Source organism: Eumetopias jubatus, unplaced genomic scaffold (assembly GCF_037043125.1).
Source record: "Eumetopias jubatus isolate StellerSeaLion01/CBP00866 unplaced genomic scaffold, mEumJub1_p1.0 scaffold_15, whole genome shotgun sequence".
Lineage (NCBI taxonomy): Eukaryota > Metazoa > Chordata > Mammalia > Carnivora > Otariidae > Eumetopias > Eumetopias jubatus.
In genome coordinates, this window is record NW_028274821.1 from 91,859,348 (window position 1) to 91,885,515 (window position 26,168).

The window sequence follows — 26,168 nt, forward strand, 5'->3', positions numbered from 1 at the left end:
GCGTGGAGACCTGCTCATTTCTACAGCTTCCTCTTTGAAAAGCAGATGGCGAGCCTTGGGCTTTATTGAATTTGTGTTTATGTATGTGATGCACTTGATTGTAGCTGGAGGGCAGCTGCCTGGTCCAATAGCAAATGTGGCCCATCAACAAGGTTGAAACCTACTTACCTGTAAGAAACTGTTTGTTCCAGGGAGGCAGATTTGTCTTCGGCGGGTAGCAGAGAGCAGTCAGTGGTTGGACGAGCTCCTTGATCAAGGCCTTTGAGCCTTGGGAATGACTTCAGCTGCCTTCAGACCCACCCCCCCACCCCCACCGCCAACAGGGTTCAACTTCCAGGGACTTATACTGAGAAATCATAGGCCCAAGGACAAAGGATAGCCATGCACGAGCATTCAGCACACCACCCCTGCTAGTTTAACTAAAAAACAAACAACCCAAATATTTACCAACGGGGAGCTGGTCACATTGGTTGGAGCACCGCCATGCTGGAACACTTGAGAGCTAGTCAAAGGGAACAAGGTCAGCCGGGTGTGTTAACAGTTGATGTGCATCCAACACGGAGGTGGAAAGGTCCAGAGCAAGTGTCTGGTACGCCGGTGAGAAGCACCGATGCATCCCCAAGAACACAGGATTCCTACAGGAGCCAGCAATCCTGTTTCCGCCAGGAGCCTCCAAGAACTGAAAACAGGGACTCGAGCAGATGTGTGCACATCGATGTCCAGAGCAGCACTTTCACGACAGCCAAGTGTCCATCAGCAGATGATGGACCAACAAAGCAGGGTCTGTCCAACACCACGGACTGTCACTGAGCCTTCAAAAGGAAGGGCACTGTGACACCTGCTACAGCATGGGCGAGCCTCGAGGACATCAGGCGGAGTGATAATAAGGCAGCCACAAAAGGGCAAATCCTATAGGATTCGGAGGACCCCAGAGGGGTCAGATCCATGGAGATGGAGAGTAGAGGGTGGGGGCCGGGGGCTGGGGGGAGGGGAGGGGTCTGTGTTCCACGGGGACGGACAGGGTTCAGTTTAGGAAGATGGAAAGTTCTGGAGACCAACGGAGGGGACAGCTGCACAACAGTGGGAATGTGCTTCATGCCCTGCACTGTGCACTTAAAAATGGTTACGATGGTAAATGTTACATCATGTAATACACATGATAAACAAATAAATAATAAATAATGAACGGAAGTTAGAAATATATTTAAATAGTGAAAAGGGATTCTGAGATAGGATGCACAGAGCTGTTAATGGTGGGTTTTTTTTTGAAAGATTTTATTTATTTATTTGACAGAGAGAGAGACAGCGAGAGAGGGAACACAAGCAGGGGGAGTGGGAGAGGGAGAAGCAGGCCTCCCGCCGAGCAGGGAGCCCGACGCGGGGCTCGACGCGGGACTCGATCCCAGGACCCTGAGATCATGACCTGAGCCGAAGGCAGTTGCTTAACCAACTGAGCCACCCAGGCGCCCCCTTTTTTTTTAAAGATTTTATTTTTCTGACAGTGAGAGTGAGAGCAGAGGGAGCGGCAGGGGGAGCTGCAGGGGGAGCTGCAGGCAGAGGGAGAGGGAGAAGCAGGCTCCCCGCTGAGCAGAGAACCCGATGCAGGGCTCGATCCCAGGACCCTGGGATCGTGACTCGAGCCAAAGGCAGACGCTTTGACTGAGCCTCCCAGGCGCCCAATAGTGGTTATTTTTTGAGGAGGGGATTCTGGGGGTTTTACTTGCCGTGTGACCTATTTGGGGCACATGTGCACTTGAAAAGTAACAGAGAGCCGGCAGCGATGGAGCTGGGCAGGGGGAGCTGTCCTAGCAGCCGGGTCCCTCCTGTGAGCGTGGCTCCATCATCACCCAACCCCCCACGGCCCAAAGTGAGTTGAGCAAACAGGTATAGAGAGGTTAAGTCCTGTGTTCCTGCCTCTCCCCCTCTGTCACTTTCACAGGGGCAAGAACCCGTTCCTGCTGGTGACACTCATCTAAATGTCGAGGGACAGCACTCCCCCAGCCGTGTCCCCAGTGCCCCCACCCCAGACACAGATGCGGCTGTTCTGCATCATCTTTCCCCTGGGGCAGGACCTCAGATGTGGTTTGCACTGAGCCTGCAAGGTGCTGCCCTTCAGCGTCCCCGATCGGATTTCCAAACACACCTGCCCCCGAGTGGGTGTGGGGGGCAGAGGGCTGGGGTGCTGGCCGCTCCGACCCTGGGGCCTGAGTTGTGGTTGCTTGGCTGAGGCTTAAGGAGCGGGGGCCAAGCCAGAGGGTCCCAGGCTGGGTGGCTCCAGCCCGATCCCTGGTGTTCTGCAGCGGCTGATGGTGGATGTCAGGGTCACGTGGGGTGTAGCAGCTCCAAGCTGCGCAGGACCAGGGAGGGGCATGAGGGATGTATCACCCAGAGGTGGGGCTGGTCTGTGGGCAGCCCCCAGTCAGCTGTGTCTGCTTCTCCCCTCAGCTAGAATGCTGGATTTTTCCTTCCCAAGCCAAGGGGGCCCAGCCGGCAGCCGCCCTGTGGTCTCTGGGGAGTGGCCTGGCATGGCCTGGCCCATGTGGCTTATGGCCACCCCCCAACCCCTGGCTTCAGTTCCCCCCACTTGCTACAATCTGGGCACTGGGAAGCCAGCCGGAGCCAGCCTCACGTGGCAGAGGCAATGGGGGATTACACGCAGAAGATGACAGTGTCGGAGAGATGTGGAAAAGCAAAGGGCTTATTAAAACGCTGAAACTGGTTCCAAATGAGGTCAGCCATCGAAGCGCCTTGGAGGGGAGCCAGTCCCTGAGCAGTGAGCGGTGTTTATTTCCCGACAGGGTGCCGGCCACGCCCTGGGTGCCACCCGCAACCCACCCTGCCTCTGGAGGGCAACTGTACCTAAACACCAGTGCTGAGCCAGGCAGGCATGGGAGCAGGGGTCAGAGGACATGCGGGAGGGGGCCGTGAGGCTCAGCACTTGCGGTGTCCACGGGGCACCCGGGACGGACAGGTGGGTCACCGGATGCGGGCCGGGGCTGGAGGACAGCTGAGTGCTGCTTCCTTACCCCAGCTCGAATTGCTTGTTTGTAAAAATCCATTAATGCAAGGAGTGGCACATCGCGGCAGAGGCCCTGCGATTGGCTCGGGTCCCTCCCACCCCCTGTGGGGCCCAGAGCCTCTCCAGCTTTTCCCCCTGGTTGCATTTCTCATCCGAGTGTCCCTTCCTCTTGACTCCAGTGGAATGTCCCTGACCTTGGCCGCTTCCCAGTGCAGCATCCTCCCCCTACCCTTGCCCCTTGCTAGAAGTCCACTTTGGGGTCCTTGACCTGGTACCTGGCCTGGCCCGGTTGTTAACCTCCCTGAAGCCCGGTGTCCTGGTGTCTGAGGACTGTCACGGCTCTGGTCCCGAGGCTGGCAGGGGCGGGGGGTGGGGGGTGACATGGAAGGAAGCTGGTGGCAGGCTAGGCGTGGACCCGCTTTCTAGCTCCTGCTGATTCCTAGTACTTGGTAATTATGATTTCTGCGATTGCTGCCTCAGCTTTGTCAACTGCACCAGCCCAGTTCTGAGCTAGAGAAAGAGAGTGCCTTTGGAATCCTGTTAAAAATAAATGTGTGTACATAGCACTCTGCTGTTTACTAAGAGCCGCACAGACCTTCCCTCCTTTAGGAGGAGCAGCTCGGAGCATCTGTTGATCTCCCCGTATCCAGAGAGGAACGGAGGTGTGCTTGGCTGCCCAAGGTCCTGCTTGGGGCTCACGCTGCATCCCGGGGCTCCCGACCCCAATCTGGGCCGTGGCGCCCGAGTCCTCTGGTGATCTGGGTGGAGCCGGGCTTCCCCAAGGATGCCCGGCTGGGACTCAGCAGGATTCGGACCCAGAGCTCTGCCGCCCAGGTAGGAGCACCGTGAAGGCCTTGGGGTTTCACTGCCCTAGAGTAGGGAGCCGCTGCTCGTTCTGCTTGTCTTCCAACTGGAGCCACCTGGCTGGTGGTACCAAGGCCGCCGGGAGGTTCCCGCACAGCCGGGGCACCCCCACTTTGCCTGTGCTGACTCACGTGCCACCCAAGGAGCCGGCCCCGCCCCCTCGCTGTGGCCACTCCCTGATCCCGGTGGGGACTGTCTGGGGCGAGTCTTGATCTCAAATGCCAGACATCTGCTTATAAGGCAGTTTGGAGAATGCGGGCTGCCCCCTCTTAGGGGGGCCTTCGGGTGGGCCCGCCTGTCTTCTGTGCAAGGCGGCTTTGCCTGAAGGCCTCTGGGACTGGTCCTGTAGCCAGACAACCCCCGGCGCCCCCGGCCACCAGAATACCGTCCTCCTAGGTGCTACGTCCCTCCCCGGCCTCCGGGAGTCTTGCCTGTTGCCCCAGGCCCAGGGGCCTCCCTGGGCTCCGACTTCGCCCTTGTGCTCTGTGTCTGTGACCTCTCCAGCCCCACGCGGCCTGCTCTGGCGGCCCGTCATCTTTGCACATCTGTGACCCCCCCCCCCCACTCAGGTCTCACTCACTCAACCAACCCTTATCCGTCTGGCCCCTGCTCTGCTGCCTGGGCTTGCCCCCCGCCCCCCGGGCAGGGGACTGAGCAGATGGTCCTGTGCATGGACAGCAGCCATTTAGGTGCCCGTTTCTCGACAGTGATGCGCCCCAGCGCTTCCTGTGTCCATCTCTCGCTTACCCAGACCTGTGGGTGCACCTCCAGTAGAGGGGAGGGTTCCATGGCCTCCGTGTGTCTCTCTTCTGCCTGGTTTGGCTTTGCAGGGCAGCCCGGTCCCTGTGAGGCAGGAAGTACCACCTCCAGGGCCCAGAGAGGGCTGGAATGTTCCCTAAATTCCATCTTCACATAGACAGTCATTCTTTCCTAAGGAACAGGGTTCAGAGCAAAACCTGAGTACAGCACGACCTGCTCCAGGCTGGCCTCTGCAGATACCTGAGGATTAAAAGTCGGGCGCCAGCTGGTGGCATCCCTGAGTTCCTATGATTGGGCTCTGGGTTTGTGCAAAAAGGGGAGGAAGAGGAGGAAGAGGAAGAAGGAACAGAGCGGGGGAGACAGGGAGTCAGGTGCCTGGGGGAGGGACTAGAAGTCAGAGCAGAGGGCAATCAGGGAGAACTTCCTGGAGGTAGCAGCACAAGTAGGCTCAGTCCACCCTGCAGAGGAGGATGGGAGGGACTTGGGGTGCTGCCCCAGGGCTGTGAGCCCCAATGGGTCTGTGCAAAGGCCCTGTGGTAGGTGCTGGAGAAACAGGGCTATAGGCCAGCTGGCCTGGGAAGGTTCACATCAGGGCTGGGTCCGCTCTAGGCTAAGGCATGTTCTAAGTTTGGGAGCTTTGTCACCAAAGGGAAGCAGGCCCATCACTTGCACCCTTTCCTGCAAAGTCTTTCCCCCAGCCATGCACCCCGTGCCATCTGGCCCCAGCCCCTAGCAATGCACCCACTCCTGCTGGAGCAGCCATGGCACCAGCTGGAGCGTGTGAGGAAATAGACAGGCGACCAGAGTGGGAACAGCAGGCCATGGAGAGAGTGTCTAAACACAGGGACTACGTGGGGACCGTCTTTTATTTTTAATCTGAAATTGGTCCACCCTCCAGCCTCATAGAAATGGCTCACTGGGCCAGGCCCCCAGCCACGAAGTCTCCTTACTCCCTGGTCACCTCGGAAATAGGGCCTTGGAGCCTCAGTCTGCACGTCCGTGGACGGGGTGGCATGGGGCCCATCCTGCCAACCCCTTCGGGACAGGACCAGATCGCCTGCCTGCTGGTCAGCCCGGTACCCGGCCAGAGGCATCTGGAAGGCCTTCTGGCTGCAAGGAGGGGGCCCACTCCCGACAGCTCCTTAGAGACGATTCGAGGGAAGCGAATCAGCCAGTCGGCTTCAATTCCCACTGATGATGCCCATGTGTCATTAGTGCCAATTAGGAGAGCGAGGGAGGCAAAGGGTTTGCCCCAGGGCACAGGCTGTTGGGAGGGTCACCGGGAGAATTGAATTCCCCACCAGACAAATGTGATTAGCGGTGCAGCCTGGGCCCACCCCCTGGAGGGCCGGGACATAAATGTCCCAGTGGGGCGGCCGAGCTCACGGAGCCATGCAGGTCCCTAGTCCCAGCATGCGCGAGGCGGCCTCCATGTATGGCACGGCAGTGGCTGTCTTCCTGGTCATCCTGGTGGCCGCACTGCAGAGCTCAGCACCCCCCGAGAGTCCCTTCCCCTACCGAATATCCCTGGACCCCGAGGGGTCCCTGGAGCTCTCCTGGAATGTCAGCTACACGCAGGAGACCATCTACTTCCAGCTCCTGGTGCAGGAGCTCAAGGCCGGGGTCCTGTTTGGGATGTCGGACCGCGGGGAACTAGAGAACGCTGACCTGGTCGTGCTCTGGACTGATGGGGACAACGCCTATTTTGGGGTAAGTTTTTCCCCCCCCCGCCCCCCCCACCGACCCATGCTCTTGACCTTGTCCCTACCCAGCCCCCACCTGACACTCATCCTGCACTCGCTCCCCTTAACCCAGCAAGAAAATTCTCCCGCCTCTCCGTTCCTGTTCCCTCTGATCATAGCTGAGTCCGTGTCCCCAACTTGGGCGTCTCAGGGCTGCCCTTCTGAAGACAAAATGGGAGATAGATGCCCACCGTGGTCTCTGACCACACACCCCAAAACAGAACGCAGAGCACCCAAGGAGCGCTCCTGCACCCTGAGGACACACACATCACATAAATGAAAGTACTACACTGCCCCCACCTCATGAGGGCAGACCCCATATCTCCTACCGGCACTACCACCCAGTGCACCCCTGCTGCGCACCCAGCGCCCATGGGCCTAGGGGTTGCACGTGGCCAAGCACCGCACCAGGCGCACACACCCACTGCCCAGGACACACGAGGGTGAAGTGAGCAGGTGCAGACACCCCTCCCCCCCGGCCCAGGTGTGGAACAAACCCACCGAGCCGGCCTGAAACAGGATGTGCTCTTGACTCCTTGCCTCCAAAATGTACCCCTCTTCTTCCTGGAAAGTGTGGAGGAAGGAGAGGTTTCCCTCCAAACCAGACATAGAGAGGCTTTGGGGCGCTCTACAAGGGGAAGGGAGGTGCAGGTGGGCGAGGGCCGCCAGCCGCCGTGATCCATCCCTCCTGCCTTCTCCCCCAATGGGCCTGGTCGCCAGGACCTCTATGGGGATGAAGCCCACCTCTCTCCACAAAAACATACACGGGAGGGTTAAACTTTTTTTTTAAAGTCAGGAGTCACTTTCTTTATCTGTGAGGAGGGATCCTCTTCATTTCAATGGGGAACCTGTAGGAGCCGAGCTAGGAGTCTGGACTTGTGCAGCCAGCTCCTGGCCCCAGGACTTGGCTTCCTTATCTGAGGAATGGGGACAGTAATCCCCCTCCACATTTTTGGGTTGTTGTGAGTTCAGGGAGCTGACTGCGGCTGACATTTCTGGAGCCCAGCGGTGCTCCGCCCAGCGCCCACCACAGCTCAGCAGGGGCAGCTGGAGGCTGAGCGAGCTGGAGCCAAATGCTTGGGGCCGCCCAGGTAGGACAGGGTGGAGGTCCCGGGTGGGGGCCCAGATCTGGCTGCGCTATCTCCCCCACCCAAGGATGCTCCGTGGCTCAGCGGGGTCACAGCCCAGAAAGACCTGGGACAGCCCCAGCTTTGAGCCATCAGCCATTCCCAGAGGAGTCTCTGGGCCCCTGAATCAGGAGCGCTAGCTCCTCTTGGGGCAGCTTTTCCTGGCTGCCAAGAGAGCCAGGGTGACTTCGCCCTCCCGCACGCTGCGGGATTAATTTGCACAACAAATTCCTGTGCAAACAAATGTCAGACTTGTTTTTCCTCCTTGAGCCGTACGTTCAACAAATATATTCTAGATTTCCAGCTGAAGATCAAACTAACTTTCTGCCTCTGCTTAAAATTAGTCCTGCAAATGGGTAGTGTTCCTTAGCAGGAGCTTCGCGGTGGTGCTTTTCTCTAGGGGAAATTTTGCAAACTCTTTTGCAGGTTTCTTTCTTTCTCAAGGAAATGAAGAGAACGTGCTTTAGGCCTGGGTACGCGGTTAAAAAGAATCCTAAGGCCAAGGGCTCATGGTGCTCCTGAATGGGAACAAAGTCCTGTAGCGGGGGGGCCTGGGGGGTGGGGGTGGGGGTGGTTCTTCCCTCCTTCTGAGCATCCTCTGCAGGTGACTTCTTTCCCTACACTGGCCTGAAGGGCCCTGGACGGTTAGGCCTGACAGCCGGGCGCACAGGAGTAGGGGAGGGAGGGTGGTAGGGGCAGGCTAAGGTTGGCCAGATCCACTACCTACTAACGTCCCGGCAAAATGCAGCAGGCCCACTTCCTCCCTGGGCCTCCGTTTACTCTCTCCAGGCAGAGCTAGGGCTAGGCGAGGGGAGCAAGAGGCCTGGGGCACAGTGTTTAAGGTAGAGCTCACTCTCAGGGGTACTCGAGGTCTGGGTGGGCACCGGGGAGAGAGAGCCACCTTAAACCCCCCAGCTGGTTTCTCCCTTGCTTCCCCATCTGGCCCAGTCTCCATGTGTCCCCTTTCTGTGGCTCCAGGTGCTGCCACGACCCCTCCCTCTGCAGACCAAGGGGAGCGGTATTTGTCCAAGGTACCCATTCCCTATTGTGACACCTCCTGGGTGCCCCGAGGTCTGGGAACATGCTTGGGATGGCTTCTCGGGGCACACTGTCCTGGTACGCTGGGGTGTCCAGGGCCTAAGTCCCCATCCCAGCTCTGCCTTTCACCTAGGGTCTCAGAGATGTGCGGAGAGATGTCCCTGTCCTTACCCAGCCCTGGTGAATCCTGGCTGGCATTTGAGAGCCCTGCTTCAAGGAGCAGAGGAAGCGAGTGGGATTAGAGCTTGATTCTGCCATCTCCAGTCAGACCCAGAAAGTGGGAGTGACCCCCCGACCCCAGGAGCACTCCCTGGACCCATGAGGCTGGGAGCTACACTGGGAGCAACCAACCTTGAGCTCTGGCCCTACTGCTTGGCCCTGGTGTTCAGGGTCAGAATTTGTCTCTGCAGGATGCCTGGAGCGACCAGTGGGGACAGATCCACCTGGATTCCCAGCAGGATTACCAGCTGCTGCAGGTGCAGAGGACACCAGAAGGCCTGTGTCTCCTCTTCAAGAGGCCCTTTGGCACCTGTGACCCCAAGGATTACCTCATTGAGGTGGGTGGTGGCCCCATGTGCTCAGGAGATTGTGGAGTACCCCCACGACCTAGGGCAGCACCCCTGGGCCCGTTGTGCACAGAGAGAAAGCCAGGGAGGGACCTCAGAGGTGCTGGGTGAGGACAAGGGACCAGATCTGCCATCAGCCTCTGGTCCCTTCAAGAAGTACTCCTGACTGACACATAGCCGAGATGTTTCTAGATTCTGGTCCTGCCCCGAAGCCTCTCAAACTGAGGCCACAATGATCTTGCTCCCAACTTTCTTTCCTTCTGGTCCATCATCTTCAGGTGGAATTCTGGAAAGAGCCCAGGAGACCCAGTTTCACAAACTGCCTGGTTGCCAATGGGCTGCGAGGCTTGGGACAGGTCCTTCCCCGCTCCAGACCTCCTCGGTTGACCTGTCTGTAAAGTGCAGGAGAAGCAGGGTGACCAGCAAGGCCCTAGCAGCTCCATCTAGGAGTTCAGAGCCACCGTGGATCCTAAAAACCCCATAGGCTTCTCGAGCTGCTCCAACACACCCATTAGGGAAAAACCACCCAGCTTGGCCTTGAAGACAAAATTCTTTTAAGTTTCCAGCGCACTTTGACCTTGGTCACCGTGTGTAATCTTTCTAGTCTGGCGGCAGCGACGGGCTGTCTGTGTGCCAGACAAGGAAACTGAGGTCAGACAGGGGAAGGACTGGCTCAGGGACCCACCGCAGGCTGTGGAGTCCTTACACTCCTGAGCCGCCTTCCCCATGGACGAGGCAGAGGACCCTCTCTGCCTGACTTTGCATGGGGTGCAGCCGCGGCGTACGTGCGCTCAGCTCAGAGCCTCGGGGTGTTGGGGAGCCCACAGCCTGAGGCTCTGATATGTCCTTAGGTGAGAGCTGTCACAGGGGCCCCAGGTTTATGTAAACTCAGAGATCAAAGGGGCCGCCCACCATGAATACAAACACACACACATCCACTGGTGCCCAGAAAACACACCCATGTATGCCCACGTCCTCCGTGCAGACACAGGCTGACATTCCTGGCAGCACAGTGGGGGAGAGCCAAGCCCACCACACTCTTGCCTCCTTGGATCTGTCTGTGACCTCTAGCACAGGGGGCGGTGGAGGGGACAGATATCCGAGGGGGGCCAGCCAGTCTGGCTCTCAGGGCGGCCCAGCAGTGGCTATAGCAGAATGGATGCTTAGCGAATGTGGATAGATCAGATTTGCAAAGAAAACACGTATTTAATGCCTGGTGCAAGCTGTGGGCTGGGGGATGATTAGCCGGGGATGGAATCTCAGCTGCATCCTCAAAGACCCCCTCCTTCACAGAGACAAGAGCCGGGCATGTCACCTGCCAGGTGAGGTGGCAGGGACCTGGCAGCACCCAGTTACGGGAGCCCAGCTCTGGTGGGGCGGCGGGGGGGGGTCTGCGTGTCTCGGCTGCAGGATGGCACCGTCCACCTGGTGTATGGGATCTTGGAGGAGCCTTTCGGGTCGCTGGAGGCCATCAACACGTCGGGGCTGCAGACTGGGCTGCAGAGGGTGCAGCTGCTAAAGCCCAACATCTCCGTCCCGGCCTTGCCCTCGGACATGCACTCCATGGAGATCCACACGCCGGACATCCTGATCCCCGGCCAGAAGACCACGTACTGGTGCCACATCACCGAGCTTCCAGATGGCTTCTCCCGGCACCACATCGTCATGGTATGTGGGGGGAGGCGGGTCCCAGGGCCCATCTCTGCTTCCTCCTGGGGCCTCAGAGGCCACTGGAGAGACGTCCTTGTCCTGGAAAGCCGTTCACGGTTCATGAACCCCTTGCACCAGGGGTCCCGTCATTGCCTGAACCCGAGGCACAGTCTGAACCCGAGGCACCCTGTCACCTGCTCAGCCCCCAGCCTCCCAGGGCACCTGCGCCCCCACTGCCCAGACTGGACCAAAGGACACTGATGTTTTGATTTCTGTGTCTTCCCCTGGGACTAGAAGGGCCTCTGTCTATCTGTCAGGTCACATCCTCCTTCGTGAAAAGGCAGCTCAATTGCTCTACACACCCACCCAGAGATACAATGTGAGGGCAATAGCTGTTGAATGCCCCTGTTTTCCTGGCCCTGGGGGGCAGGAAGGTGGGGACCCACTCCACCTCCACAGTAGTGCATGCTCAGTAGAGGAGGTGCAGCCCAGAGACGTTGTGCGAGTGCCCAAAGTCACACAGGGTTGGCCGGCCCGGGCTACCAGCTCAGGCTTAGCCTCAGGGCAGCCTCTGTGTCCTCGCCCGGCCACGGCCACGCGCACACTAGGCCACCTTCCTGTCTCCACCTTATCAGGAAATGACTTGCCTCGATCCTCATGCCCTTCGCTCTGGAGCTCTTTGTGGGCTTCTGGCAGATTCTGCCTGGTTTCGGGTTGGTGGCTCCCCCTTCAAAGCCCTGGGCCCCAGAAGCGCCCCTGGAAATTGCTTCCCTTAACCCTCTTATTTTACAGATGGGCAAGTAGAGGCCCACGGGGTGGGGGGCGCTGCTGGCGGGCGGACGGGTGTCCGTGGCCCCAGGCTCAGTGCCCTCCTGCTCCCCCAGTACGAGCCCATTGTCACCAAGGGCAACGAAGCCCTGGTCCACCACATGGAGGTCTTCCAGTGCACCGCCCAGTTCGAGAGCTTCCCTCAGTTCAGCGGGCCCTGCGACTCCAAGATGAAGCCTGACCATCTCAATTACTGCCGCCACGTGCTAGCCGCCTGGGCGCTGGGTGCTAAGGTGCGGGCCTGCGCCTCCCCTGGAGCCGTGGGGGCCCTGATTCTTCCGCCCCTGTGTCGCCCCACCTCTCTGAGAGCCTCCGAGCAGGGGACTCCAGAGGGCGCTCGTGAGGCCACCGGAGAGGGCCCCGCCCACATAACGCCACCCCCAGCTCTGTCTCTCTCCCAGCCCCTCTTGGGCCATGAGGCTTTTTCCAGCCTTTGTGGCTGTTCTATAAAAATGCAAAATTTGAGCATAGGTGCTTGGTGAGTATTGATCTTGCTTCCCCACTGGACTTAGGGGTTTGTGCACAGGGTGCCCCGGCTGGTCCTGGTGGGTGCGTGGCAGGTGCTGCGACCTCCGCGGGCTGCCTCCACAGGGCTTCCACCGATGCAGAGGAGGGCGAGGCAGGGCCATGCGCAGGGCCTGGGGGGTAGGCTCGCCCCCGGGACACCAGCTCCCCCTAGTCCCCGACCTCGAGTCAAATAGGGATATCTGGGTGGGCCGGTAGTGATAGGCCCATTGGCGGGAGAGCACCATATTCTAATCCCGCTGCCCCGCCAGCACCTGCCACCGTAGCTCAGACCCCAATAGCTGGCTGGGTTTGCCCCAGCCCCCATCTGGGAGGAACCCCTTGTGAGACACCAGTCTGCCTGTGTCTGATTCCTCACCCCCCCACCCGTCACCCCACAGGCCTTTTACTACCCGGAGGAAGCAGGCCTTGCCTTTGGGGGCCCCGGGTCCTCCAGATATCTCCGTCTGGAAGTTCATTACCACAACCCGCTAAAGATCCAAGGTAGGGAGTTCTAAGCATGTGTTTCTACCCCTGCCCCTGTCCTCCCTTCGGAGTCCTCGGGCTCGGACATGCCCATTCTGGGAGGTGATTGGGGTGTCTGCCCAGCACTGGACCCCCCTTCCTGCCGTGCAGCCTCCTTATGACCCATGGAGGCAGGCGTCCCTCTTACACCTTTCCTTCTGTTCCTCTCCCAAGACTGTAGTGGGCTCCCTGGGGCGGGGCCCCGTCCGGCTGGCTCATCGTTGCTCCCCACATGGTAGGGGTACAGCACCCCCATCTTCCTCACAAGCACCCATTACCAGGTACCACCCTCTAGAAAAGGGAGGCAGAGGCTTCTTGCATGCCCATCTGCAGATGAGGAAATTAGGCCCAGGCTGAAGGGACCCCCACCAGGGCCATGAAGTGAGTAGGTGGGGCCAGGAGGTCTGGGTCTAGGCCGGCGGGGATCTCAGTCCCACAGCTGTCTGGTGGCTGCACTGCACTTGAACCCGCAAGGTTGGTCGGGCTCCAAAGCCGTAAGGAATCACTTAGATACTCGGAATCATTTAGCCACTCGGAGTCCGAGCGGCTCACCCTCCTCCCCACACCCCATCCTTGCTCTGTAGTGGGGTCAACAGGTTCAAGGTCAGTGAAGAGAGGTCCCAGGCCAGAGCGCTGTGCCCTATTTCCCTGGAAGTCCCACTTCTCCGAGGCTGCTCAGACCAGTAGCTGCCTCTCGTCCCCAGCTGCCCCTCCCCAACAGGGTGACCACCGGCACCCAGGCACGATGTCTCTGCTGTCCCCACAACAGGCTGGGCCACAACAGGGCACCTGGAAGGACGGCAGGTGCAGGCCATCCAGAGCCCAGAACCCACCCTCCGACAGCCTGAGCCCTAGGAGGCACTGCCCCCGGGATTATTTTCAGGTCAAGGGAAGAGCCCTGGCTCAACTGGGGGCATTTCTGGCTGGGTGCTCCTCCCGTGCTTCTCAAAACACATCCCAGCAGAGCAAAGGCGCGCTTGCATCTGAGCACGCGTCTGGGATTTTCTATCCACATGTTTTCGGATCAGGGGTAGCAAACAGGCTTTGCTTGTGGGCTCCTCTAGTGGATCCTGTGCAGCAGCATGGGGATCCCCGTCGGAGAGGCGTCTGAGGCTGTCCGGGGCCCAGCGGGGTAGTGCTGTCGTTCATTAGTGAGGTCTGCCCGGTGCAGCACTAGCTGCTGGACCACCCTGTGCCTGCAGGTGGACAACGAGAGTCGATCTTTAGGGTGGTGATGCCAGTTGTAACGGGGTCAGGAACTGAAATGTTTCCATCTGCGACACCAGCACCTTCCACCACATGCGGCCACATAGCCCTCTCCCTCTGTCTCTTTAAAAGGACACTTATTTTCATTTGTGGAAGTGAAGAGCAGAAATAGCCTGAGAGATGAGAATGGGAGCTCCAGCCTGTCCCTCTCGAGTCACGTGACCCTGACGGGGGACCCCCCCCCCCGCCCCCCGCAGCTCTCCTGAGGCTGGGAGAGCTCCCACACACAGCTCCCAGCTGCATGTGGGCCCCGGGTTGTGCCCCGCCAATGGCTGCCAGCGATCTTCCTCCTGGCGGCATAACTAATATTTTCTGCCGCCGTTGGAACTACCTACAGTGTGCACAGAGAAGGGCATAAGTCAGCTGGGGCTTTAGCATGATGTGGGATTTATTGCTCATTTAAAACCTGAAAGCAAATGGATTTTTGAAAACTCCTTAACCGTCAGGGAGGTCTGTCTCTTCCTGATTATCTGGTTATATTTATGGATCCTTTGCCAAATATAAGGACGCTCTGTCACTTCACAAATCTGGAGATGGGCCGCTAGGCTATAAATATCAAAATGCCACAATTATTTCATCATTTAATCCCCATCTGAATTTTAACCGATTGCATCTCGTTTTTATTATTATCCTCTGATGTAACCGGCCCAGAGACACAGAGGCTGAGTTTGGATGTTGCAGGGCGGGGGGGTGGGGGTGGGGTTGCGAGGGGGGGGCTGGAGTAGGGAAGGGGGAGGCGGAGGCAAAAGGGGGCGCTCTTGGCTCCACCTTAGGGCGAATGAGCAGGGAGACCGCCAGACCCCTGGCAGCGCCCCGGGCTCAGATCCCAGCTCCGTCACTTTGCAGACCTGTAACCTTGGGCAGTCTTCAGCTCAGGCTGTGAGACTCAGTTTCCACATCCGTAAATCGGGGTGGATGATTCTTCAGTTGCATGGCCTCCCCTGCCCATAGCCCAGCTCCCCTGTACATTCTGAGTGGTTGGGCCCGTGGGGCCAGGCCAGGGCTCTGCCCTGAAGTACTCAGGGACTCGGCTGACCGGTTCCAGGCAGAGCAAGGGGCTACTGGAGGCTACATGGTTGTGTGGCCGTGCCTCCGGCTGCCAGTGTCCGTGACCTCTGACCATCAGCTTCGTGTGACCACCAGGAGGCCTGCCCAGGGAGCTTCATGGACTCTCCAATTAGCAAACCGCACGAAGAGCCAGCAGGTGTGGCTGGACAGTGACGGGCAGAAGCACGGTGTTCTCCCTTGGAAGAGGCTCTTAACTTTGAACCGGAGAGGCCCAGAGAGGGATAGTGACTTGTCTGAGAAGGCACAGCACACTGTTGTTGACCAAGTGGAGTCTGGGCCGGTGCACGAGCCAGGGGGTGGAACAGCAGACACCGGCCCTGCTCCAGCGCTCCAGGCTCCTGCTCAGTGCCCCGTTGATGTCCTCAGATGCGTGCCCGGCGTGTGCCTTGATCTTGCAGGCGGTAATCAGAGGAGTAAAGTGGGAGGCGGCAAGAAGGATGCACCTTAGGTGCCTCTTGTCATCTTCAGCCCACCGACGTGCACGCTGGCCCACTTTGGCCAGGGCACTGAGACTCCTCTCTGAGACGGGGCGGCCGCCGTTCCCTGCCCTCCTGTTTGCACAGACGGCCCCACAGGTCGTCCTGCAGGCGGATTCCCCTTCAGATTCCTTTACATGTGGGAGGAATATGGAGCCTTTGCGAAGCCCAACTGAGGAGCTGCCGGCTTCCCAGATATCCCAGATAACCTGCAGGCAGCTCAGCCCCACTGCCTGCACGCGCTCAGTTTTAGTTACCCGCCTTTATCAAGACTTTCCAAAGCATCCGCTTAGTTTTCATAGAAACAATGGCTCTTTCTTTCCATGTGGGCGTGCCTGGCATAAACAGGTGTGGGAGCAGAGGCGGCTGGTTTCTGGTGCGTGCCGCAGGTGGGAGCAGGTGGGGTGCCAGCATGGCTGAGGGGGGCTGGGGATCTGCTGGAGCCAGAGCACTGGGGTGACCTGTGGGGGCAGCTATCCGCTCACCTCCGCCCCTCTTCCTCCCAGGCCGGCGCGACTCCTCGGGCATCCGCCTGTACTACACTGCCACGCTCCGGCGCTTTGACGCGGGGATCATGGAGCTGGGGCTGGTGTACACGCCCGTGATGGCCATCCCCCCGCAGGAGACGGCCTTCGTCCTTACCGGCTACTGCACGGACAAGTGCACCCAGCTGGTAAGCGGGGCAGGGCCGGGCACCTGCCGCTCCCTCGCCCCGGCTCCCGGGAGGAGGTCCTACGGGTGGTGAGCAAGGAAGGGCGGCTTCGTGGCTTTGGATCCCCCACCCTGCAGCTTCACCACGGCCCTCCCTCCCCTGTGTGTGCAAAGGAGCCTTTCTGTGGGCCTCTCTCCCCAGCGACAGCCTGGCTCCCACCTGGTCTACACCACGTGCCAGCCAGGGCTTCCTCGAGCTGCATTTGAAACTCTGCTTTCATTCTGTGAGTAAAATAGACGAGCATTCCCCACTCACAGTGCAGGCACTGCAGGGCCGGTTAGAGCCCCCCTCAGCTGCCGCACCCGCTCCCCTCCCCCGCAGACAGCCAGAAGATAAATTGCTACATGCCCTTATATGTGGTGTCTGAGAGCGAACAAGCCGAACAGGAAACCTTTGTCCTGTAACTTGCCTTTTGGTGGCTACACGCCCATCCCACGTGCCCAGCATGGTTTCACGGTGGACCTCACCAGGGCTGCGCTGCCGAGGCCGGGGGGCACCGTGCTCAGGACCGTGGGAACGTAAGTGGGGTGCAGACCCTGGAGCAAACGCTCCCAAGGAGCGGCAGAGCTTCCCCAGATTCTGCGCCCTCGGAGCTCCCCTGCCTCGCCCAGCCCCGCCTGTGTTCACCTCCCCCTGGTCGCCAGCGTGCAGACCTCCGCCAACTTTGCACCAATTGCAAGAGGCTTCGGGGAACTCCTTGTACGCCAGGGACACGTTTTATCAGGTAGATTCTAGAAATGGCCGCGCACAGAGGACATGAGCTTCGGTTTGAATAAATCTCACAAAACGCCCTCCAGAAAGCACCTCTGATGTTTCTTCCCACACACGGCACCAGTGGGTGCCCGGTCCCCACACCTGCCTACCCCCCCGTTATCCATGTTCTCAAGATTCCCTTTCACTCTTGTTCGGTTTGAATTTCCCCGACTAGACTGGAGAATTGAGGATCTTTTCATCTGTCTCTTGGTGGATGTTCTTTCCTGTGAATGACCTGTTCATAACGTTAGTCCAGTGTTCCCGGTGGGTGCTTCCTCGTCTTGCTATTGGCTTGTGCGTTCTTTTTATATTATGTCTGCGAATGTGCTGACACCTTGCGTCCCACAGCGCGCTGCTAGGGAAGCCCGGACACCCCGTTTGCCAGCCGAGGACACGGGTGGGGCTCGCTGGGGCCGCAGTCCCAGCAGGTGCAGATCGCAGAAGCGCGCGTGGCTCTGTCCGACCCCTAGAGCCCTAGCCACCGCCGCAGGCTGCAGTGATGAGCTGTGGAGTGGATGTGCCTCTCCAGTGAGTTGCTTCTCCACGTGGACTTGTGCTCCCCGCAGGCCCCCCCGAGCTTGCAGGCTCTGTCCTCGAGCCGAAGAGAGACAGAGCTATTAGCCGTGCAGGAGAGGAGCTCCTTTGGTCTGAGACCAGCATCTGGTGCTCTCTCCCATGTCCCCAGAGCTCCCCTCAGTGAGGCCTCTTGCCACGTGAAAGGCTCCGTGGCGCGGGCGTGGAGCTGGGAGGTGACCTACTCAGGACGCACCAGGAAAAGGGGCCCCAGGACGCTATGAGCCGTGCCCTGGAGAATGCCTCTAGGCAGCCTGGGCACACAGACCCGCCTTCTCTTGCCAGTCTCCAAATACCTTACCTCGAGGAAAGAAAAAGAACCCACCTTACTCTTCTTCCACTTCCAACAGTAGTTCTTCTTGAAAATTGCACATGTGGACTACTCGTTGAAGGGGCTCCACGGAGTCTGGCCTTGCCTCTCCTTTAGCAGATCACCAAGGGGCATAAATTCAACAATCGAAAGGCTGGCGTGGCCGAGATATCCTTGTTGAAATGGACAGGCCAAGAAAAAGCATAGTGTTTGGGGCCACAGGCCACAGGACGACGCATCTCTGTGCACTCGTCAGACCCCCGCATCTCTGGGCGAGCGGCCAGCCTCCGGGGCTGGGTTGGGGTAGCGAAACCCGGGGCCCCGTGAGTCAGCAGAGGCCCCCAGGCTCCACTCCCAACTGTCACAGGTGTGGCCGTACAGTTCCCCGGTCCTCAAATCATTGTAAGGGGGCCTGAAGTTTCCCTAATGCCGAGGGCAGGACTGTAGTGGGTGGAGGGCACGCGCGGAAGGCATACAGAGAAATCAGCCCGCGTGTAGGAAGTGCCGCTGTCTGGGGTCGCTCAGTGACAGAGCCACGGCCCCGGGAGCTCCCTGAGCTGCCAATGCTGTGGACAGTGCCTAGCGAGGCACGCACGGTGCTGTGCGGTCAGGGAGGTGACAGGTGGTGAAGAACACGCTTCAAGTGTGTAATCCGCTTAGGCAATGTTCTGTCTCAACCAAATTCACCTGAAGTTCAGGAAAGCAGTCTTTCCCTGGAAGGTGAAGCAAGGCATCTTGATGGGACGTGGTCAGTGCCACGGCTGTGAGACAGGGGAGGGTCCCCCGGGGGCTGTGCCGGTGACCCGAGGTCATGCGGCAGGGCGGCCGAGGGGCCTGCTGGCATGGGCACATGGCGGGCACTGCACAGAACAGCCTCACCCCGGACCTGAGCCTGCGGAGCAAGGAGGTCACACTGTGCTCGCCTTGATGGGCCCCTGCCCAGGATGGCTCCCCTTAAAGTCCGTTGAGGAAATGGAGAGTGGACTGAGCAGGCTTCAGGGGCTCCAGAGAGAAGGAAGCAGGCTGTCCACCCCCCACCCCAAGCCTCTACTGCTGCGGAAGACCCGGGCGGTGACAATGACATTGCTCTGCGGGCAACTTACGCCCTACTGCGTTTCCAGAAGGGGGCCTTAGCCGTCCAGAGAGAAAGACAAGGCCAGGCGATGCAGACTTTCTGGGGAAGCAAACTGGGCGTTGTGTCTCACGGCCTGTGGTCAGGGCCAGCAGCCAGAGCCCGGGTCCCCCACGTGCCAGGCCCTGACCCTGCCGTGCCCTTCCCTGCAGGCCCTGCCTCCCTCAGGGATCCACATCTTCGCCTCTCAGCTCCACACACACCTGACTGGGAGAAAGGTGGTCACCGTGCTGGCCCGGGACGGCCGAGAGAGGGAGGTTGTGAACCGGGATGACCACTACAGCCCTCACTTCCAGGTAGGGGCCTGCTCAGGGCCTGGCTGGGGGCCTGTGGCACCTTCTCTCTCCCGCGGCCTCAGGAACACCCCTGTAGGGGGTCCCCTCTCCTGGGCCAGGCCCCGACACCTGAGAGCACACAGTGGCCAGCCCTTCTCTTTGGGGGATTCGACCCTAGGGAGGGACTCTGATGGTAGATTCCGGCATGGGGCTGATTGCAGAATTTAGGGGACCCAGGCAGCCCGATGGTAAGTCTGTCCTGGGTAACCACCTTCTTGTTCTCATCCCTTCCTGGCCGGAGGCCACACTTAGCCACACGGCTTCCCCCCGAGGGGCTGGGAGTATAGCCCCAGCGAGCCAGGGAGGAGAGGGGGCTGGGAGCTGGGTCTGCAGCCGTCTGAAGTCCCCCCTCTGCCCACCCAGGAGATCCGCATGTTGAAGAAGATCGTGTCTGTGCAGCCGGTGAGTGCCAGTCAGGAACGGGGAGGCTGGGAGTGCCCCCCGAGAGGAGAGATAGAAGGGGGTGGGGGATGGCAGAGGCCGCGGGAAGGTCTTCTAGAACCACGTCCACGCAGGGCAGGGCCTGGGGCCATCCCGCGGTGAGACTCACCGGGACGTCATAGAGAGGCCTCAGAGGAGACCGGAGCAGGCAGCACCCAGGGTGACCTGCCTCCTTCTGCCTGATCAGCCGGCCACAAACCCTGAGAGCTCCAGGGAGAGACAAGGGCATGGGGGTCGCTGGCGGGGCCCCTGATCATGCAGAAGGGGAACCCCGGGTCAGGTAGGGGGTGGCCCAAGTTCACCCATGGGCTGTGACATGGCCGACAGTCTGCACTACTGTGACCTGTGTACCTGATCAGGAGCCACAGAAGCCAATGGGCAGTCAGTCCCCGGGGACACCCAGATTTTGACCCACACCTGTGGGGGCCCAGAGGCCACCACAGGGTTCCTCAGTAATGGGTTGATGACTGCATGCCGTGGCATATGCAGTAGCTTGGTCAAATGTGGGACAGGCCCAGTGCACCTGTTACCCAGGTGCACAGGCACTGACGAGCGTCTATTGGCTTGGATCCCCAGGGGGACGTGCTCATCACTTCCTGTACCTACAACACCAGAGACAGGAAGCTGGCCACTGTGGTAAGTCACCCTGACTTTTCCCTGCTGCCTACCCACGGGATGTGTGAGTCCTGGGGTAGTGTTGGGGGGGACCCATTCGGGGCTTTCTATGCTTTCATGAGGACAAGTCTTACGTCATCACCTCGAGCATCAGTTGTTGGAGGGCAGGGCGTGACCTCCCTCACTCATTCAGTAAACTGGCGGTTCTCAGGGTGTGGTCCCTGGGTGAGCAGCTGCAGCTGCCCCCAGGGAACTTGGTAGAAACACAAACTCACAGGCTCCACTCCAGACCTGGAGTCAGAATGTGGGTGGTGACACGTGGCACCTGTGGTTGAAGGAGCTCCCCACTCTGTAGTAAACGTATCCGCACCTGTGTGCGGACGCCGGGGGGCGAGGGGCCCATGGTCGATCCCGGTCTTCGTGGAGCTCCATCAACCAGGGGGCAGGCCACACCAGGGGCAGGCGACAAGCAGCACAGTGCCACAGGGGCACGGGCCAGGAGGGAGGGTGGTCAGGTGCGGGTTGGGGGAGGTGAGTGAGTGCCCGGGCAAAGGGAAGGCTGCAGGAAGGCCCCGAGGACCCAGAACATCCTCAGACCTCCGGTACCAAGCCTGCAGACTGTGGATGGCAAAAGAAGGCAGGCTGCAGAAACATCCATCTTCACACCATTCCCTTTGGGGCTTCTGGCAAAGACCAGACCATGAGGTTGTGCAGGTTGACTCTGCTTGTCAGGGATGTGACATGGGTGCATTTGGGCTGCACTGTGGGTAGCCCAGGAGGAGGGTCCATCCAGGAGACACTTTCCTCGAGGCTCACTGTGAAGCAGGTGGCCGGCGCACTCTGGAGAGTGAAAGGCTGTGCTGTTAGTAATGACACGTGGTTGGCGGCACCAGCCCGGGCTGGCCTGGCAAACTGACTGCTGGCTAACAGAGGCTTGCTAATTGTCTCGTTCATCACCGAGGCCCCCAGTTATCCTGTGAACCATGATGTGCCCAGTGGAACAGACCTGGGGCTACAGCCCCCGGGACCCCAGTTGACCACATGGCACCCCACTTTTGGCTCTCATTCAGTGGTTTTTCCAATGGCTTTATAGAGATATAATCCACATACCAAACAACTCACCCATTTCAAGTGTGCAGTACAGTGACTTTTTAGTCTGTGCCAGGTGCGTGCAACCATCCGCATAGTCAAGTTTAGAACAGGCCATCCTTCCAAAGAAACCATCCCCCCTTCGCCACGCCCCCCCCCACCAGCCCCTGGCAAGCACTGTCCTGCCCTCTGTCTCTGTGGGCTTGCCCGTCCTGGACCTTCAGATACAGGGAGTCCTAGAATCTGTGCCCTTTTGTGACGGGCGTCTTGCTCTCAGCATCGTGTCGTCAGGGTTCACCCCGGTTGTTTTGAGTTATTTCTCGTCTTTTCACGGCCAAGCGACATGCCAGTGTCTGGATGGACCACAGCCATGGATCCATTCTCCAGTGATGAACATTTGAGTTGTTTCACCCCAGGCTTCAAGGTTAGGAGTCTCTGTATTTTCACAGGTGACAGAAGAGGCTCAGAGAGGGAAGACACTTACGGGAGGTCACAAAGTCCATAACGGGCGGAGCGGGGATTTAACGCAGGGCCGTGTGCCTGCAAGGCCCTTGCCACGCGGTTCCTCCCTTCCTCTGGATCTGGGGGGACCACTACTCTGCGCCCATGGGCACAAACTCGGGGAGCAGGAGTGCTCTGCAGGTGCACACCCCTGGCCTAAACCCTGCACCCCCTTCTATCTGGAGAGCAGCTCAGTCCACATAACAGCTGCTGGAGTGGAGCGTTTCCTCCGCATGGCGGGGCTTAGTCTGACGGCTCACCCTGTCCCAGCTCAGGGACCCTCAAAGTCTTGCCAGGACCCCGTGAGGCAGGTGCCACCGGGACACAGTGAGATGGAGCCACCAAGGGCCCTCAGCTAGCAGGCAGCAGGGCTGGTCCAGGCGCCAAGAGCTCTGAGCTCTCATGCCATGAGCAAGCCCACCGGCAGGAGGGCAGCATCTCTCCATTCTGGAGGCGAGCCCACTGAGGCCGAGAATGGGAAGGGGCGACTTCCCAGAAGAGTGAAGGGGACCCCCAGGCCCACCCCCGCCCAGCGCTACTTCTACAAGGGCCCTGCTCCCTGCCCCACCTGCTTCCTCGAGGGGGACTGGTGGCCCGTCCCGGGATGTCCAGGCCCCGTGAGCACCCCGGTGTCTCAGACGCCAGGTTCTTCAGGCCCCGGCTCCAGCTGCCCCGCGGCCTCCTCGCAGGGGCCCCTGTGTCACTGGTGGGACCGAGGAGGGAGACGGCAGGGCGGCTCTCAACAGACAGACTGAGCTTCCCCAGTGTGACAACCCTCACACCCGAGAGACGGGGCCTTCGCAGCTATTGTGCCGGTCCCCAGGCTCTCACTGGGTCTCGAGGGGACTCCTCCTCGGCCAAGGTGGGGAGGCTGTGTCCACACAGGCCTTGCCCCTTACCTTCCCTGGGACTCAGTTTCTGTATCCATAAAATGGGCACACTCGTCCCCCTCTCTGCTTGCCCTGTAGTAGCTCTCGTCCTCACACGTGTTGCCACCTGAGACGTAGCTGCTGGCCGACTTGTTGGTTCGTGGTCTGTCTTTCCTGCCGAGGGAGATGGAATTCCAGGGAGGCAGCACTCTGCTCACTGAGAAGCCTCGGTGAATGAGTGCACTGTGCACGCGTGAAGCGCGGGTCCTGACGGGCGCCTTCCCCTCCCGCAGGGGGGCTTCGGGATCCTGGAGGAGATGTGCGTCAACTACGTGCACTACTACCCCCAGACGCAGCTGGAGCTCTGCAAGAGCGCTGTGGACCCTGGCTTCCTGCAGAAGTATTTCCACCTGGTGAACAGGTGCCAGGCCACAGGAGTGTCCCCGGGCATGGCACAGGAACCCCCATACCCTTTTCCCGCTGAGCCTGCACTTGGCCCGACAAGCCCCCTCGGCCCAGGCCCAGAGCAGCCGTTCCCAGCCCATCCAAGGCGACTCGGGAGAGGGAGCCTCTCAGCCATCGCAGGCGGGGAGGCAGAGCCCAGACAGCATTCTGGCGGCAGCAGGGCTCGGGGGGGGGGGGGGGGAGTGTCACCACCCCTCCCGCCCCCCCACCCCCCCCACCGGCCCCACCCCAGCCTGGGCTGTGTCTCCTCCCCAACCAGGTTCAATGAGGAGGAAGTGTGCACCTGCCCTCAGGCCTCTGTCCCCAAGCAGTTTGCTTCGGTTCCCTGGAACTCCTTCAGTCGAGACGTGCTCAGGGCCCTGTATGGCTTTGCTCCCATCTCCATGCACTGCAACAAGTCCTCGGCCGTCCGCTTCCAGGTACGCAAGCCCCCCGGGGCCCCGCCGAGGACCCCAGCATGGAGCCAGCAAGGAAGCGCTCTCTGAACACCTGGAGAAATCAGGGGGTGGCAGACAGGCCCCCAGACAGACAGACGGCCTGAAGAGGGAAGGACTGATAGCATCGCCAGGCGGGGCGGCATCACATCCCGGGACTAATGTCGGTGGGTGGTGTGAACGGGGCGCCAGCAACTCCTCCAGAGCCTAAAAATAAAGTGCAGGGGGAGGGGCAGGTGAGAAGCCAAACAGTCTGAAGCTGTGGGCCGGCTGGTCTCCTTATCTGGGACCCACTGGGATTCAAAGGCATCTCATTTATTCCGGTTTGAGCGAGCACAAGCGAGCTGCTGGTGGAGGCTCGGCTGGTGCTGAGCAAGGTGGGGAAGGATCTGTAAGCCTGCAGGTCAGGGAGGCAGATTTCCCGCAGCCATTTGGGAGCGGATTAATCGCCGAATCAAATATTCCCGGCACCAAGGGCAGGGCTAATGCTGGCTGGCGAGAAAGACGCGGTGTGGACATCTGATGTGGATGTAAACGTGGCATTTGGTGCAGCCTTGTTGGGGAGGAGGGGCTACACACTCAACCTGCACCCAGGGGCTCTGACTGCTTCATCTGGGTGGGGATTGAAGTGAGGGACAGGCAGGGAGTCGGGGGGCCGGGGAGACTCCAGGTCAGGACCCCCAAGTAGCAACCGGAGGGGAGGAAGGTGAGCTCAGTTTGGGACAAGGTGAATTTGAGGGCAAGAACCCAAGAGGTCATGGGGGAAAGTGGCCGGGAAGGCAGTGCCCTGTCACCCCTCCAGCCTCAGGTTACCACGTGGTCCTTTCTTTGCAGGGTGAATGGAATCGGCAGCCCCTGCCCAAGATCATCTCCAAGCTAGAAGAGCCCACCCCCCGGTGTCCAGCCAGCCGGGTTCAGAGCCCCACCAGCCCCACTGTGGTCAGCATTGGTGGGAGCAAAAGTTGAGTGGAGGGCTGTCTCTCACTCCCCCATCCATGCTGTGGCTGTGGGCTCACACCAGCTCTGTGCACCCCCATTCTATTAAGACCCCTGTTGGAACAGCTCTGCGTGCCCAGGATGAATGGGCTGGGCCGAACCCCTGCCTGAGACCACGGCCCATTCTAGCGTTCGCCCCTCAAGGACCCCCTGCATGACTGAGAGGGTCCCGTGAGAGTTCCCTGTTGACCCACCCGAGACTGGGGCGACCAACGCCCTCCCCACATCCACCTTGGGGTTCTAGTGTCCGGTGCACCCTCCCACCCCTCCCACCCCCGGAAGTCCTGACTGTGATACTAGGATGGGAGCCATGCCTGGCCGTGGGGCAGACCCCCCACCCCGGCCCCCGCGTCCCCAGACCCTTGTCGATGGCGATCTGTGTTGATACACATGCTACTTAAACATTTCCCTGCAGAGTTGCTCATTTGTCACAGTGGGTGTCTTCTCTGCCACGGAGGCAAGACGGCCATTTAGCTAGTTAGGGATTTGCCTGGGGAGACTGCTCCCTTGCAGGGTAAATAGATATTTTCGCCCACCTAAAGGAAAAATGCTAACAACTCTCGCCACCACTGAAGGATGAGTCGGCAAAGACCCAGACAGGGATCCGGTGCCGACTCCTTGGGGGAAGTAGAATTATCAGCCCCGGGGTTGCTTTCCTTGGCGGTGGTGCAACAGGTGGATAAGGGCCCAGGCTCCAGACTCAGGCCTGCGTGGTAAGTGCTGTGTTCCACCTCTTGCCGGAACATCCAGCAACCTGACCCTCAGCTTTCTCATCCATCAAATGGGGCCGGTGCCCAGTGATGGCCGGCACAGGGTGGCGCTGCCCCCGTGGGAGAAAGCCTTGTACGAGCCTCCTTTCCACGGCAGGCACTCTGCCTGGTGGCTGAGCTGGAACATGCCTCACGCTTCCCGGATCAGCCTCCACCTTCGTCCCCTCTGAGCTGTCTCCCGTTTGAGGCCAAGTTTGGCTCCTTGACGGTTTCTGCAGGGAGTAACAGATGCAACTCTGTTCAGCCAGTTCAGCAAAAATGCTGCACAGCCTCCAGGGGAGCAAGAGGGTGATGGATGGGCCTCTCCGTCCTCCCCTGTCAGAAAACGTCCACGAAGCGGCTGCCTCTTCTTCTGAGAGCCACTTCATTACAGACACGGACAAACTGGCCCAGACGCTCTGCACTGCGTCGTATAAATCATGGCTTCCCGCGCTGTAAGTCACAGGGCGTGATCGCTGTGAGATGCCAAGCCCCGACGGAGGCTGGAGAGCCGGCCAGCCCTCTGTCATCTTTATAGCTTCGGGTGACAGGTGGAGGAGAGGCCCCTTCCTGCAAGGGCAGGCCTCGGGAGGGTGGCCCTGAGCATGCCCAGCCTCGGGCCTTCATCTTCAGGCCCAACCGGACCCCTGTCCTCTGACCGTGGTGACTACCAGCTGGGACAAGAGTCCTGGTCAGCCCAGGGCTGTGGGAGAGGGTGCCGGGGAGACCTGCAGGCCACAGTGGGCCAGCCTCGCACCCACT

At 59.8% G+C, this 26,168-nt stretch overlaps 1 protein-coding gene across 1 annotated transcript; it reads left to right on the plus strand.

Moving 5' to 3' along the window:
* The first annotated feature begins 6,001 nt into the window (after nucleotides 1–6,001).
* Nucleotides 6,002–25,865, plus strand: DBH (dopamine beta-hydroxylase). The gene is made up of 13 exons (XM_028093436.2): nucleotides 6,002–6,352; nucleotides 8,960–9,106; nucleotides 10,526–10,783; nucleotides 11,650–11,826; nucleotides 12,499–12,601; nucleotides 15,939–16,105; nucleotides 19,065–19,208; nucleotides 19,611–19,649; nucleotides 20,265–20,324; nucleotides 23,056–23,183; nucleotides 23,487–23,646; nucleotides 24,496–24,610; nucleotides 25,750–25,865. Exons 1-13 carry the CDS (start codon nucleotides 6,002–6,004, stop codon nucleotides 25,863–25,865), a joined length of 1,965 nt encoding a protein of 654 aa, XP_027949237.2.
* The last annotated feature ends 303 nt before the right edge of the window (nucleotides 25,866–26,168 follow it).

What these genes read in the sequence shown, in the direction of transcription:
- DBH (XM_028093436.2), top strand. Translation starts at nt 6,002, where the DNA reads ATGTCCCAGTGGGGCGGCCGAGCTCACGGAGCCATGCAGGTCCCTAGT. An exon ending in AGATCGTGTCTGTGCAGCCG is followed by an intron (nt 19,650 to 20,264) that starts GTGAGTGCCAGT and finishes TTGGATCCCCAG; the next exon opens with GGGGACGTGCTCATCACTTC. An exon ending in CCTCGGCCGTCCGCTTCCAG is followed by an intron (nt 23,647 to 24,495) that starts GTACGCAAGCCC and finishes CTTTCTTTGCAG; the next exon opens with GGTGAATGGAATCGGCAGCC.